At 42.0% G+C, this 13,708-nt stretch overlaps 2 protein-coding genes across 3 annotated transcripts; both read left to right on the forward strand.

The window, feature by feature from the left end:
* The first annotated feature begins 136 nt into the window (after positions 1-136).
* On the forward strand, positions 137-7,225 carry LOC122821835 (protein-S-isoprenylcysteine O-methyltransferase-like). The gene is made up of 5 exons (XM_044100127.1): positions 137-385; positions 1,864-1,952; positions 2,343-2,512; positions 2,934-3,151; positions 4,598-7,225. Exons 1-5 carry the CDS (start codon positions 167-169, stop codon positions 4,775-4,777), a joined length of 876 nt encoding a protein of 291 aa, XP_043956062.1. The 5' UTR covers positions 137-166; the 3' UTR covers positions 4,778-7,225.
* A 1,587-nt stretch (positions 7,226-8,812) lies between these two features.
* On the forward strand, positions 8,813-13,433 carry LOC122821903 (60S ribosomal protein L22-like). Of its 2 annotated transcripts, none has more exons than XM_044100252.1 (4): positions 8,813-8,917; positions 9,394-9,504; positions 10,612-10,730; positions 13,244-13,433. In XM_044100252.1, the coding sequence occupies exons 1-4, from the start codon at positions 8,906-8,908 to the stop codon at positions 13,386-13,388; spliced, it is 387 nt and encodes a 128-aa protein (XP_043956187.1). In that variant the 5' UTR covers positions 8,813-8,905; the 3' UTR covers positions 13,389-13,433. The 2 variants fall into 2 exon arrangements, with proteins under 2 accessions (XP_043956187.1, XP_043956238.1); XM_044100303.1 differs by having other exon boundaries at positions 8,855-8,917; positions 9,397-9,504.
* Positions 13,434-13,708: the final 275 nt, after the last annotated feature.

A 13,708-nucleotide genomic window follows, 5' to 3' on the forward strand; every position in this document is an offset into this window, starting at 1 on the left:
CCAGAATGTTTCCATACGCGGGTTAAAGAACTCGGGAGTTTAAATTTAGCCCACTTTCTACGAAAACCGAGATTTTTGTTTTTTTCTTATGGTCATTGAATGCGGCATACGTCAACAACCTTGAGACCTCGCGAGACTTGTTTTGGCTTATCCCGGTACTTCCATCATGGCAGGCAGTAAGTTGGTGTTAGAAGGTAGAGTGAGTATAAAAAGCTTTCTTTTAGGCCTCAGCGTCGTCCTTATCCCGCTCATTCGGACCTGGTTCGGACACCTGGACTGGGTCTTTGATTATTTGACAGAGACTCCCGGAAAAATTGCAATTTGTGTCCACGTTGCGGCTATTAACGGCCTTTTGCTTGTCATATACAGAGGACCAGTGTATAAGGTAAGCACATACGATGCTCTACATCCTGTAAATTTGACCAACAGACCACTGCTTGTGGTTAAAATGTTTCCTGCTCTTCGGTCTGCTGCTGGGACGAGCAGAGAGTTACATTCTCTGTTTCAGTCTGAGAGCAGGATTAGCAAACCCCCCAGCTTCAGCTCGGTGCAGATAATCTTATTAGACGAATCCAGAAGACAGCTGGTGTTACCTAGCTAAACATAGAACCTCCGGACATAGCGTTGAAGTGGCACACGATGAACATATTGTTTTACTTTCACATATGAAGCTGTACGGAAGCTCAGACGTGCCATTGCTGAAGAACTCAGTCGTGTTCGTAACTTTGTTGAACTGTTCCACCCACCCAGACTAACCCTGGAGTATGCAGGAAGGTTTTTGCTTTTATCTTTTAACTTATAAACAAAAATTAAATGTTGTTTCTTTAAAAATGACACGTGTTCTTCAGTGCATATTTATCAAAGATTATAGTTGGTCTTTTTCAGAAAGTCTGGTATCTTTAGGGTTTTATTTAGCTGGTCTGGGGGCTAAAAGGACTTCTTCTCACCCTGTTGATCCCATCACCTGTTTTCACTGCCCCAAAGTCCAAACAGCTCTGGAGGCTGCTTGACCCCGATCCGTTCAATCTGTGTAATGAATCGTTAAGAAATGGATTCCCAGTAACTCTGGTGGTTTAGCAGGAGTTGGTACCCTGGGGTACTTTATTCTTCTTGCTACATTTATGCCCTTATGTTCTGCAGGAGGAAGAACAAAGGTTTGGGAACTAAATGTCCCACAACATGAATCGTTCCTGTGGATGTCAGTCCATCAGTTCCGTTCACAGCAGTGCACCATGGAGCCTCATATTAAGCATAGATCAGTAAAGCTTTCACCGGTGGCATCTCAGAAGTTCCATACTTTAAATTTCTCAATGTCATTAATCTATAAAGATCTTAAGGGTTTCTGCATTTACTCAGATTTTTTTCCTTCGTCATTTTAGGCCATTATACTTGTCTTCAGTTCAAATTCAGCTAAAAAATATGTTATCCCAAAGGGAAATTAAATGTTGTCGTAACTGATATCGTACAAGTATCTTGAAAGAGTCATTTTGGACAGTGTTGCCAAAGATCTCCAGTGGCAGTCAGTCTTACAACAAATCTGCAGATGCCTCTGACTGAAGACTGTTGTTGCTCATGCTAACAGCTTAATATCCACAATAATACACATCAACATATCCTGGATGATGACATCATAAATTATCAAGCTTTGCTAATCTATCTTCTTTGATTTTGCTGCTCTTCTGTAAACGCCAGAAACACTATTATATTGTGTTTATCTAATACTATATAAACGATATATTTACTGTACTACAGTAAACACTATAGTGTTTATGGAGTTTACAGTCTCACTTTATAGGACATGTTAGCTCCAGCTAATCGTCTCTATGAGAACAGAAGGGTCTGATGTGTCGTGGCCTGTTGCAGGTTGCTGTGAGAGCCTGCTTCCTGGGAGTTACGTTTGGCTGTGGCCTAATCATTAGCTTCTCTGACACCACTTGGACACATTTTGGCTGGTATGTATTAAATATGAACTGCATTGTTTTATTGCTTGGTTTTTGTCAATAAAAAAGGTCTTACTGCCATCTCTATCACCACAAGGATTTGCTAAAGGGTTGATCAATGTATTGATTAGTGAAAAATGGCTTGGATCATATTTATGTCATATTGACATTATTTGAGTCCCATACACTATCTCTTTGTTGGATGGGCAGCCATTGCCCTTGGATGCTGTCACTTTGTTAAACTTTTGGTTCTGAATTACATTGATGGAACTCCCACTATCAAATCCCGACGTTTCAGCAGATTACTCCGCAGCAAGCTGTCAGAGGTTTAAGGATGGGCTGTGGGGTTGGATCCTTTGTGAGGCAGACAAGTTGTAACATGTTGAATGCGTCGTCCTCCAGGTACATGTGCTCCCTTTCGTTCTTCCATTACTCTGAATACCTGGTGACCGCCGTCATCAACCCTCGCAGCCTGTCGCTGGACTCGTTCCTGCTCAACCACAGCCTGGAGTACACGCTGGCCGCTGTGTCGTCATGGCTGGAGTTCACCGTGGAGAAGCTCACCGTTCCAGGTGCCGCTGCCTGCAGGTTTCTGCTCTGTGAGCTAACAGCTGTTGGCTTGGATGTGGCTTTCATTTAACAGGATGTTTGAGTTTCCCCAAGTAGAATAAGATGAGACTGATCTGAGCAGCTGCTTTAAGTAACACCACTGGGGCAAATAAATTAGAATGTTGTTTTGAGACCATTTTCAATTAATATGTAGATGATGGAAACATAATGCAAGTTTACTTTCCCAAACACGAACACACTATAATTTTGTAAAGAACACTTTACATTGGAACTGGAAGATATGTTAATTATTCCAAATAAAGCAACCAAAAACAAAATAAAAAAAGGTGAATTAGATGTTAATGTTTTGCCTGCAGCTTTATTAGATTTTTCTAAAACATTTCTGTGCTGCTCCTGTCTCTTGACCTCCGTCTCCTGCCGTAGAGCTGAAGCATCTAAACTGGCTCAGCTTGGTTGGACTAGTCATGGTGCTGTGCGGCGAGGGCCTGCGGAAGGCTGCCATGTTGACGGCCGGCTCCAACTTCAACCACATTGTCCAGAATGAGAAAGCCCACAGCCACGTTCTGGTCACCAGCGGGGTCTACGCCTACTTCAGACACCCGTCCTACGTAGGCTGGTTCTACTGGAGCATAGGAACTCAGGTGACTCAATTCACGCTGCTCTTTAGTGTTAATGCTAACTTCACTTTATGACCAACCACTTCTATAGGTCCAGTCAGTTATTTACCAGCTGTTGCTCCTCACTGGTCCTCATCCATCTCTGTCATGTCTTATAGCTGTCAATGTCTAATCTCTTAATATTCAGGATTTATGAAAAGTAAATCCTGAATACTTTTCATCAACAGCAGAACATCAACAGCATTCCAACATAAAGCTTTTAGACCTGACTCCACTTTGACTTGTCTCTTGAGAACCATTTAACTGAGCCCTAAACAGGACCGAGAGTGATAAATGACATTTAGTCTGGACACACTGAGCTTGGGAATACACTGGTTAGACACCAGTTTAACCAGTGTTAAACACCAGTGTATTTCCAATATCTGGATTGGGTTTGAGATCTGAGAATCCAAAGTCTTTACTCCAAATAGAAAACCTCATCCTTGAAGCATCTTTGCAGTCTTTCAGGGAGCTGTTTCAGCTTTATTGGCCAAGTTTATGCAACAAAGAAGAAAGTATGTTCCACTTTACTGCCATTGTGCAGATATTTTAATATAAATACATAAGAAATGGATTGCAACCAATGATTTTTCAAATTGGCAACTTTAGATCTTGACAGAAATAAGGTGTTAGCTGAGTAGGACTGCTACAAAAATGAAGTATTTATGGCCCTAGAACCACTTCCTTGGCTGAAAAGAGAAATTTAAGTTGACAAATAAATCCTTAGTTATTTCCAATTAGGTAATAAAATTGGCTATCTCTGAGATAGTTAATTATCCCAATTAGCTATCTAATTTCTAATTGAGATAATTAGCACTCCGGTGCTGTAGCGGCGTAGGGCTAAAGCGTGACCCATGATTGGAGGCCTTAGTCTTTGACACAGCCGTCACAAGTTCGATCCCCAGCCTGAAGACCTTTGCCGCACGTCTTTCCCCCCTCATAACCCACTTTCCTGTCCAAGAACCACTAGAATAGAAAACACTAGAGCTGATGAAAAAACGTTTAAAAAAAGAAATTTGGATTTGTTGACTTAATATTCTGGGGTGGGTGAGTTAAGGTGTAACTTTTTTTTCTGTGGACCGTGGCTGTTTATTTTATTTTTTTTTGCAGTATAAATGACGGTTGGACAATTGGGACGGGTGGCACCAACTAGCTCGCTCACTCTTTAGTTACCTAGCAACAGCCTGCTGAGTAACTAGTGCAGCAGAAGTTTCATGTTTAACCACTGTGACTCGAAACTGCTTCAAAATAAACAGCAACGACTCGCAGTGGAAGGAGAACCGCTGCAAAAACTAATGAATGATTATCAATACCACCTGATGTGAAATGCTTATATAGTGATGCGTTTCTCATTCAGATCGCCCAGGCCTGCCCTCTTTGCTAGTTGGCTGCCATGTTGTGTTGTTCGCTGATGAGTGTCCGTTCCTGCAGGTCATGCTGTGCAACCCGGTCTGCATCCTGGGCTACACGATAGCCAGCTGGCGCTTCTTCCGGGAGCGGATAGAGGAGGAGGAGCTCTCGCTCATCCATTTCTTTGCCGAGGACTACGTGGAGTACAAGAGGAAGGTCCACACTGGGCTGCCCTTCATCTCTGGCATCCGGGTCAACTAGCCCCCCTAGACCTGGACACCAAGCCTAACGGACTTCAAGCTCCATAGCAGGTCAGACCTGGTGGCGACGTGTGGTCTGCTGTAGCAGCTGCCACCCCCTCAAGGTGAAGCCCCGGCCCCCGGCTGAGAGCCTGCAGCGCCAGCAGAGGCAGAGTGACGGCAGCTGGGCTGCTGTTTTTCTACCAACGTCCAGTATATGAACAGAGAACCTCAGCTGTACACACATTCCCACTCGCGCCTGTTTCTGTCTGCATGCTGTCACCGTGGCGATAGGTTTCCACTCATCTGCTGGCTGCTTTGCCCGGACCCTTCAGCATCACGTCTCAGAGTTGACTTCATGTATTAGAGATGTTTCACAGAAAATGAACGATATTATGTGGAGGGACACGCTAAAGGCTTTTCCCAATCAGAAGCATTTAAATGGAGGACGTGTTGATGCAGAGTCTAAATCTTCTACACCCTTTTTTCTACATCTACTGCTTACTTACTCACCATAAAATCAATATCCATATTTATTCCTGACCCCACTCTCTTAAGGTGGTAAAAGACGCAACATGTTGTGTCACCTGGTTAGCATCAAAATGGGAATATTTCTATAAAAGTCATGTTTTCTCATGTGCATTTTCTCATTTTGAGCATCTTGTTCTACGTCTGCAGAAACAATGAAACCCCCAGAGAGGAGAACCAGGTCCAGATCCCAACCACAGAGAGCCTGTGGTTGGGATCTGGACCTGGTTCTGACTGGCTGGGAGGGGGAAGAAGATGGTCACTCTCTCCTGTGATCACCTCCTGCTTTTCTTTCATCTCCTGATATTTTCTAGACAGGGAGAGATTAATTAAAATAAGAACCGTCTGAAGCAGGGATAGAAAAGGGACCAGCAGGAGAAAATTGACCTCCACTTTTGAGAGGCCTAAATGTAAATGTTTCTGTAGATTTTTACTTATTTTGTTTCTCTCTCGCTCTCTCAATGAGACGCGCCGCAATATCACATTAGATGTGCTGTTTAGCTGAGCAGTGTGTCTTTTGTTATTTGAAACATTACACAACATAGGACACCTGAACTTTGTTTTTTTTTTTCATTTTGTTTGGGTTTTTTTCTCTAAAACTGTAGAAGAGCGTAGCATGGTGAGCCTCTGGTTCTTTTCTATAATGGGTGAAGCTGTAAGTGTGGCAGAGTTGGGTCTGGGGAATCTTCTGGTGCTCAGGGTTTGGCTTTGGTCCTGGCTGCTTTTTCATCCACTTTGTTTTCCAGATGTGTGCTCATCTTGTGGTGTCCCCTCACGTTCACTTAGCCCTTAGCATCATTTGGAGTCACCAGGCATGATGACTTGTCATACTGTTTAATATTTAAGCAGTTTTTTTTTTTTTTTTTTTTAAATCAGTGATTTATAACGACTGTAGCACAAACTCGGACGTCCTCTAAGAACTCCTAGATTCTCATGTTGGAAGCGCAGTGAGTTCCAAAGTTGTCCCAATAACTCTCACACATTTCCATGAACAGTTTGTGCATCTGTGTACAAACCACAAACAGACCAAAGCATTATGCGGGAGATGTTTAGATGTATCCGTGGCGCATCGCAGTGGGAAGGAATGTTGCGGTCGGGAAATTGCACTGAAGTCTTGACCTCCACATTTTGTGTTTCATAATAAAGTCTTCCTGTCATGGTTTATAATTCTGAAACAGAGACTATATTAAAGGATGGAGGATGCCACTCTGAGGCGTCCCAGTGGTAGAAGGTCTACTGTGGCTCCGGTGGTGACGCATTGTGTGTTGGCTCTTTTTTTTTTAACAAAGAGCCTTTTACTGCGTCCGTAAACTCACGATGTCACACTCTTTCACCCACCTATTTGTCGTTACTGCCTCTGATTATAGGCATGTGGTCCTGCTGAACCAGTTGAATTTCAGCTGTCAGGTATGCAGTGGCGCCCAGAGGGGGTCATGACCCCTGTTGAAAAATGCTGCCTCCCAGAGAATCATGTTCAATACATACAAAGGCATACAGGCCATCTTCTTCAATCAAGTGTGTTCCAATTCAATAAACAAGTATATGCCCTAGTCATTCTTCAGAGTTCAATATTGGAATAATTTGGTCCCTTTTAGAGGCACCTAAAGGGAGGTGCTAATATTTACTAATCCAAAATTGAAAGGTTCATATAATTAGAAGTCAAAAATCTCTTCTTACCTTGACTACTGCTACTGAAACTTCATATTTCATATCACATTACATGCTTTGAAAGCTCACTGACAGGTTGTTGTGCTGATTTACACACCCTATGTTAATCAGTTATCTAATAGTCAAGTGGCAATAGCATTCTGTTCCATCAGTCCTCTGGCTTTAATCAAAACGAAACACGTGTCATAAAATATCAACTGAATACTTAAACATGTCACTTGAAAGGTGCTGAATTCCCCTTATTACATTAAATGCTTCATATTTTTATTGAATTGGAACAAACATTAACACAATCCAATGATTTGTGTACTAGTCGAGGCCCAAACTTCCCCTGTTAGCAATGTTTTCAGCACCTACAGTTTGTCTCGGCTACTGTTTTAGTAGATTGGACCTGTAAATCCCATCAGAGTTTGATCATTTATTTCCGTCAGTCCCTCTGCAGCGTCTGTCTCTGCAGAGACGATTCATTCCTGCCACATTCAACAAGATAAAACTTCAAAGCTTTGGTCTAAATTTGAATAACAGCTCTGTAAAGGTGATGTTTTTGTTTACCTTTTAATGTGAGACATGTAGCTTCTCGACAAAGTACCTTGTGGGAGAGTTTTGGTAAATGATTAAAAGTTGTGGGCACATACACAGATTTTATGCTGCATTTTACCTGCATAGAGAAGCTATATGGCAGGTTTTCCACTCTGACTGAAAACTGTTGACTGCATTTATTCAGCACTGCTTGTATAAAATAAAGTTGAGGTTATTATCTAAACGCCTTTGTTTTTTTTTTGTTTTTCTCCCCCTCATAAAATTCAGCATTGTTTTGTGATGGTCAAGTAACAGTGAGAAGGACTAAATGATCGCAGTGTATGGGATATTATTGCAACAGGTGTCATGGTTTTATGGTAATAAAAGGTATGCAATAAGCAAAATACATACAAATATTGCACAAAAAAAGATGTAGAAAGGTTTCATCTTAAATAACATTCATTACACACCGTTAAATATTTCAGGCCTTTATTTATTGTAATGCTGGCAGTGCGAGGCAAGAACTAATGAGAAATCAAATCAGCATCTCCATCCAGCTGGTCAGCAGAGGAAGGGATAAAGTGCTCTAGAATTTCTTGCTAGATTCTGCACTGACTGTGAGCTTTAGAAAACCCAGTGAACCAAAACCATCACTGACTGTGAGCTTTAGAAAACCCAGTGAACCAAAACCATCACTGACTGTGGAAACTTCACAAGAGCCCTATTGTTGTGAAGAGTTGCATGTTAGATTGGAGGGGATGGATGTCAAGGAGTAGCATGAGGCCTCCATCTCTGCCCTGGCTCGACCTCACCACCATGGCTGAGGACCCCCTAGAGAGCCCCAGCGAGGACAGAAAAGAGATCCCGCAGCAGCAACATCCCAGCTGCAGGAGTCTGGGCACACAAACCCTAGCCCAGACCAGGAAGAATACGAGGTTTTAAAGAGACCGATGTCCATTTTCAAGGTGTTAAATTGGGCATCTCACTTTTACTATGCCTTTATTTTGATAGCCTACTGTGCTCTGTCAGGATGTAGAGCTGATCTTTAGAGTAAAGTAAAAGAAAGCAGACTAAGTATTTATACAGTTTCCTTTAAATTTTAATAAATTTAAACAAACTAGAGCATTTATATTTTCAGTCTTTTCTCCGTTACCAGCCCTGCCCTCTCCCCCAACACTGCTGTCTTCTCCACTGCTTCATACAACGACCATTCAAAAGTAAGATGCACATTGTTTAAAGCTAAAGAAAAAAAGACAAGATGATATCGCAAAAACATAATTGCTTGAACCACCCTTCGTTAAAAACATTTCTTCTTTGGTTTTTGCAAAGCCAGCCCTATAATCGATCACCGATAACAGGATACGATCAGTCGCTCGGTATTTTATTTTGAACACATGCGCAGTACTGGTTCTTCCTTTCTGCTAGCTTCTCAGCCATGGCGCCTATTGTAAGTGAAGCGCTCTGTTGTTACAGTATTAATTACAGCTCAATAGCCAGTGGTAGCTTCCGAGAAAATTGGCTGTCGTGACAGTGCAACTGTGGTTTAAGGTTTTAGTGTAATAAAATACGACTAACGGCCGGTTATGAGGCGGCTTGTTGTTAGTTTGGGTCTGCGGCGGCCTGTTAGCTGTTAGCTCGTAGCTCACCACGTTGTTCCCCCAGCTGATGGCTCCCTTAGCTTCTGCTGAGATTAAATGGCTAACGAGAACAGCTGATAAGCTTGGTTTATTGCTTTCTTTATACTCCTGTAGCAACTGAAACCGAGCTGAACCAAACGGCTAAAACGTTTAGAAACACCCAGGAATCAGCGTTTGGTTCCGCCGTCTATGAAACAAAAATAGCCCCAGTTAAACCAGACCAGTGTTTTAGTCCAGTTTTAAAATATATGTGTGTGTATTTATTGAAAGTGTTTTCTTCTATTAGCAGAAGAAGCAGAACACCGGCAAAGGTGGGAAGAAGAAGAAGCAGGTGCTGAAGTTCACTCTGGACTGCACCCATCCTGTTGAAGATGGCATCATGGACGCTGCTAACTTTGTAAGTGCCGCTCACCTCGGCTCTACCCCTACATGGGCTCTGCACTCACATTCTGCTGTTGTTTATAGGATCACGTCTGTTTTGGCCCGTAGGAACCATGTTCTGATCACGGAACAAATGTGATTTCTTGACGAGATGCTAATTAGCGACCACAGCAGCTTCCCTGTTTGGTAGTCTGGGATTGTGCTCTTCTGAGAAATCAGCAAAATGTCCGATTGTCTGCAGATTAACATGCAGAGGATGTTGCACGGCAGCTTGACATGAGGGTCACAACACGGATGTTACTGTGTGTGAGTGGAGAGATGTAAACAGAAAGACTGTAATGATCCAAATAATCAGATGCTCTCTAAACATGAAGCTGAAGTTGGTTTTCGATTGTTTTATTTAGCTTTCACAAATCAAATAATGGTTTCACAACCTGAGTTTAAGACATTCTTCTACTGGCCTATAATAATCTAGTCCAGGTTTGAAGAGTTTAAATGTAGTAGATTTTACACTAGAGTAGATTAGGGATTCTAATGGTGGTGAAAGATAAGGTGGAATTGTCCTTTAGTCATTTCCTCAGTTTTAAGCCAACTTCAGCTCTAGAGGAAGGCTGGGTGATGATCACAAAGCTCAGGGCTAGAAGACGCCACTGAAACACTTGACACGCCAAAACATTTAAATCTCAGGATCAGTAGATCAGTGTGAACTATGAATGCATTATAATCAGTCAGTCACTGTAACGCACATTACTGTCAGATTCAGTTTATTGTGCTTTTGGCCTAAACTGATGCCTGAGTGTAAGAAGACGGCTTTCGAAGAGAGAAAAAATATATACTGAAAAGATTAAAGTTTGATGTCAAAGGCCACTAGAGGCAACAAAATAATTTTGTGATTTTGTAGCCATGTCAGCAGAAAACAGCCGTATTTTCAGCAACATGGCAGCGCAAATACCCAGTCTGATCCGTGAAATTATGAAGCCGTTTGGTTTTTAAGGTCATTACGTGAGCAAGAGAAGCTGCACGTCCATGTTGGACAGCCAGACAAGTTGACTGCATCTTCTGTTAAAGGCAACTTGTATTAATGACGCTGCACTAACACAACCCCTGTGCGACTGGTTTGCAGGAGCAGTTCCTGCAGGAGCGCATCAAGGTGAACGGGAAAGCTGGCAACCTGGGCGGGGTGTCCATCGAGAGGAGCAAGAGCAAGATCACAGTTTCCTCTGAGGTCCCTTTCTCTAAGAGGTGAGGACCAGTCAGTGTTTACCTTCAGGGTACTGTGGAGGAAACGTCACCATGGAAACGGATCACCTGCTGTTTGGGTGAAAGGGCAGCTGGAGTCACCACTGTTTACAACCCATTTGTGTTGTTTATAGAACACATGCCTTCATAAATGTGTCTTTATATAAAATAAGATGTGCAAAATTCTTTGCTCTACTACTTTATAAAACACTTTAAAAACAGCGGCTTTGACAAAATGTTGGACAGATTGCAAACATTAAGTCTGTGGACGGGACAAAAGAAAATGCACAATAAGATCAGTAAAACACTAAAAGGTCTGAAAGCCAAGGATTACGAGGAGGGGTGGGCGTGTCTCCCTCTCTGCAACTCTGGTTACAAGCCGAGCAGCAGCGTACAGGAGGGGCCTGAGGGACGACTGGCTGATTAAATATATCCTGATTAAATAATGTGTATGATTTATGTGGGCTCAGAAGTCATTAACCCCATCATTACGTGGCTTAATGTGAACCAGGTTTTATTCAGAACAGAAGTGCTGACATCGCAGAGCTGTAAGAGTCAATAAAAAAAAACAAGAAAACACAGGAGGATCTGTACTTCCATCTGTCCAGAACATAAACAGCTGCTGCTGCTGCGGCAGTGTGTTCTGTATCCTCTGGGCTCCCAAAATGGACCAGCGCCAGCTTCTAATAATGATTGAGATCTTACTTTACATGTTAGAGGACTTATTCTGATGTTAGGTGCATAAAGTTGCTGTCTCCAGAATCACCAAGTTCCCTGTTCTGTTGGCTCGTTCATTCAGTAGAACACTTGGCTGTTGTAGAAACGTGTGATTTTTGTGTTGATGCTTGAATGTTTCCCTAAAAAAAAAGGATGATTTATCCTGGCATTTTGAGTCAGGAAAATGTTCAGGAACCCTAAACGTCAGATGGTATCCTATTAATCACACCAGCAGGACAAACGGGAGCACATCTACTGCAGGTTTCAGACAATGGGAAAGGATGAAAGAATGGCCTGTTTTCTCTTATTCCATAGTGTGAATAGCAAGTGTCTTGGAAAATAAAACCTTGGTTTGCTTACTTGGAAAAATGAGCTAATAACGGAGGTTTCAGTGAAGATGTTTTTCTTCCTTGGCCTAGCAAATCTCCTTTGAACCAGGTTTGATTTAGGGACAGAGGTACCAATAAACCAGAGATGGGAGAAACTGAGAGAAACTCCCTACAGGAGAGAGATGGGTGGACGGCACCGTGTATGTGACTGATGAGATACCAAAGGAGAATTGTATGTTTTAAGCCTCACTTAAAACATACAATTTTTAACTTCTCTTCTCTCACTTCTCTCTTGCTTTTCTTTTCTCACGCCAATCTCTGATACTCTGATTTTCTAAATAAAATATCTATAGACAAATGTGCATTTCTCTAATTGATTCAGTGTTTCGCTCACTCCCAAAAACAAAACAAAAAATTCCTGAACACAAGTATTTGGACTAAAGAAATTAAATAATCCTGAAATGAAAAGCTGTGACATCCTCCCAGGAGTAAAACTGCAGAATGATGACAACTTTGCTGCTAATAGAAAGTTTCTGGATGGATCAGTGAAGTGTGTGTGAACGTCTGCAGCCAGCCGGACAGAGACGAAGCTCACTGTCAGGTTTCTGACCTGTTGAGTTCCTGTACTTCTATTAACTATCCTGAAAGTGATTTTACGGGTCTGTTTGTGCAATCGTTTAGATGCTGTTTATCAACAACCGGGTGAGGAGGTTGGAGTCCTCAGGGATCATTATGACCAACAGGGGACAGAGTTTCAATCCTGCTTTGCCTGGGCCGATATTAAATATTAAACAGGCTCCATATTTATCCGAAACCATCAGGATTCCTGGAGAACGTTAATATGTGTTGGGCTGTTTCCAGTTAAACTGCATTTATATGACATTTAGTGTCTTTTCAGATGAATTCATTGCATCCTGGTTGTTTTGTTGAAGGAAAATTCATCTTGAATCAACAGTAACAGTCATTAATGTTTGTGTCTCGTTATCTTAAGTTATTTGTGAGTCTTTAAACATCAGCATCAGATTGAATGTTGCTAGGAAGTGTAGTTTGTCATATTGGAGGTTTTCTTTAAAATGCCTGAAAGGTGCATGAATTTGGATTATGTGCCGTTTATGTTCATAACTTGTACAAACTGTACTGTTGAAATGAGCATTTTTACTATTTTTCCACACTATCGATTCCTTGAGAGCATCAATAATTCTACATTAAAATGATCAAATGAAGGCCTGGTGCTCAGTGAAAAGTCCCTGTAGATGTATTCTGAAGATGCCTGTTTTCAAATGCACGTTTTATTCTTTTAGCAATGGCAAGACATTTTTATCACAATACTACCTCAAAATATGCAATTTTCTGTCCACATTACTCCCTCTGACGGTTTCACTGGAACAATATTAATATTATGTTGCTCGTTCATGATTCATACAATTGGTGGAAGTATTTGTATTTGAGACTTAATTTGTTATTTTGCAGGTACCTGAAGTATCTGACCAAGAAGTACCTGAAGAAGAACAATCTTCGTGACTGGCTGCGCGTTGTCGCCAACACCAAGGAGAGCTACGAGCTCCGCTACTTCCAGATCAATCAGGATGAAGAGGAGGAGGAAGATGAAGATTAAATTGGCATTTTGTAGGTTTAAATAAATTTTGTTTACAGTACAAAACCTTGTCTGCGTTTTCTGAGGTTTTTAGTCGACAGAATCCAGGACAGGTGTGGTATCTTGTCAACCCAGCGTGTGGCGTCGAAGGCGCTGCTGGGCTTTTGAGAAACGATTGCTGTGTTGAGGTTTTCCATTTTATTTAATTGCCAACGTTCGCCGGTGACGCATGTAATGCACCAGTTTGATGCAAAGAAGCTCAACTGAAATCACCTGTGCTGCAAAACAACCGTCCTCCACTGCAAAGGCAGAGGATAATTCAATGTTTGGTAGCGTGGCTG

This window comes from Gambusia affinis, linkage group LG01 (assembly GCF_019740435.1).
Source record: "Gambusia affinis linkage group LG01, SWU_Gaff_1.0, whole genome shotgun sequence".
NCBI classification, from domain to species: Eukaryota; Metazoa; Chordata; class Actinopteri; order Cyprinodontiformes; family Poeciliidae; genus Gambusia; species Gambusia affinis.

What these genes read in the sequence shown, in the direction of transcription:
- LOC122821835 (XM_044100127.1), top strand. Translation starts at nt 167, where the DNA reads ATGGCAGGCAGTAAGTTGGTGTTAGAAGGTAGAGTGAGTATAAAAAGC. An exon ending in ACAGAGGACCAGTGTATAAG is followed by an intron (nt 386 to 1,863) that starts GTAAGCACATAC and finishes GGCCTGTTGCAG; the next exon opens with GTTGCTGTGAGAGCCTGCTT. An exon ending in ACTTGGACACATTTTGGCTG is followed by an intron (nt 1,953 to 2,342) that starts GTATGTATTAAA and finishes GTCGTCCTCCAG; the next exon opens with GTACATGTGCTCCCTTTCGT.
- LOC122821903 (XM_044100252.1), top strand. An exon ending in TCATGGACGCTGCTAACTTT is followed by an intron (nt 9,505 to 10,611) that starts GTAAGTGCCGCT and finishes ACTGGTTTGCAG; the next exon opens with GAGCAGTTCCTGCAGGAGCG. An exon ending in GAGGTCCCTTTCTCTAAGAG is followed by an intron (nt 10,731 to 13,243) that starts GTGAGGACCAGT and finishes GTTATTTTGCAG; the next exon opens with GTACCTGAAGTATCTGACCA.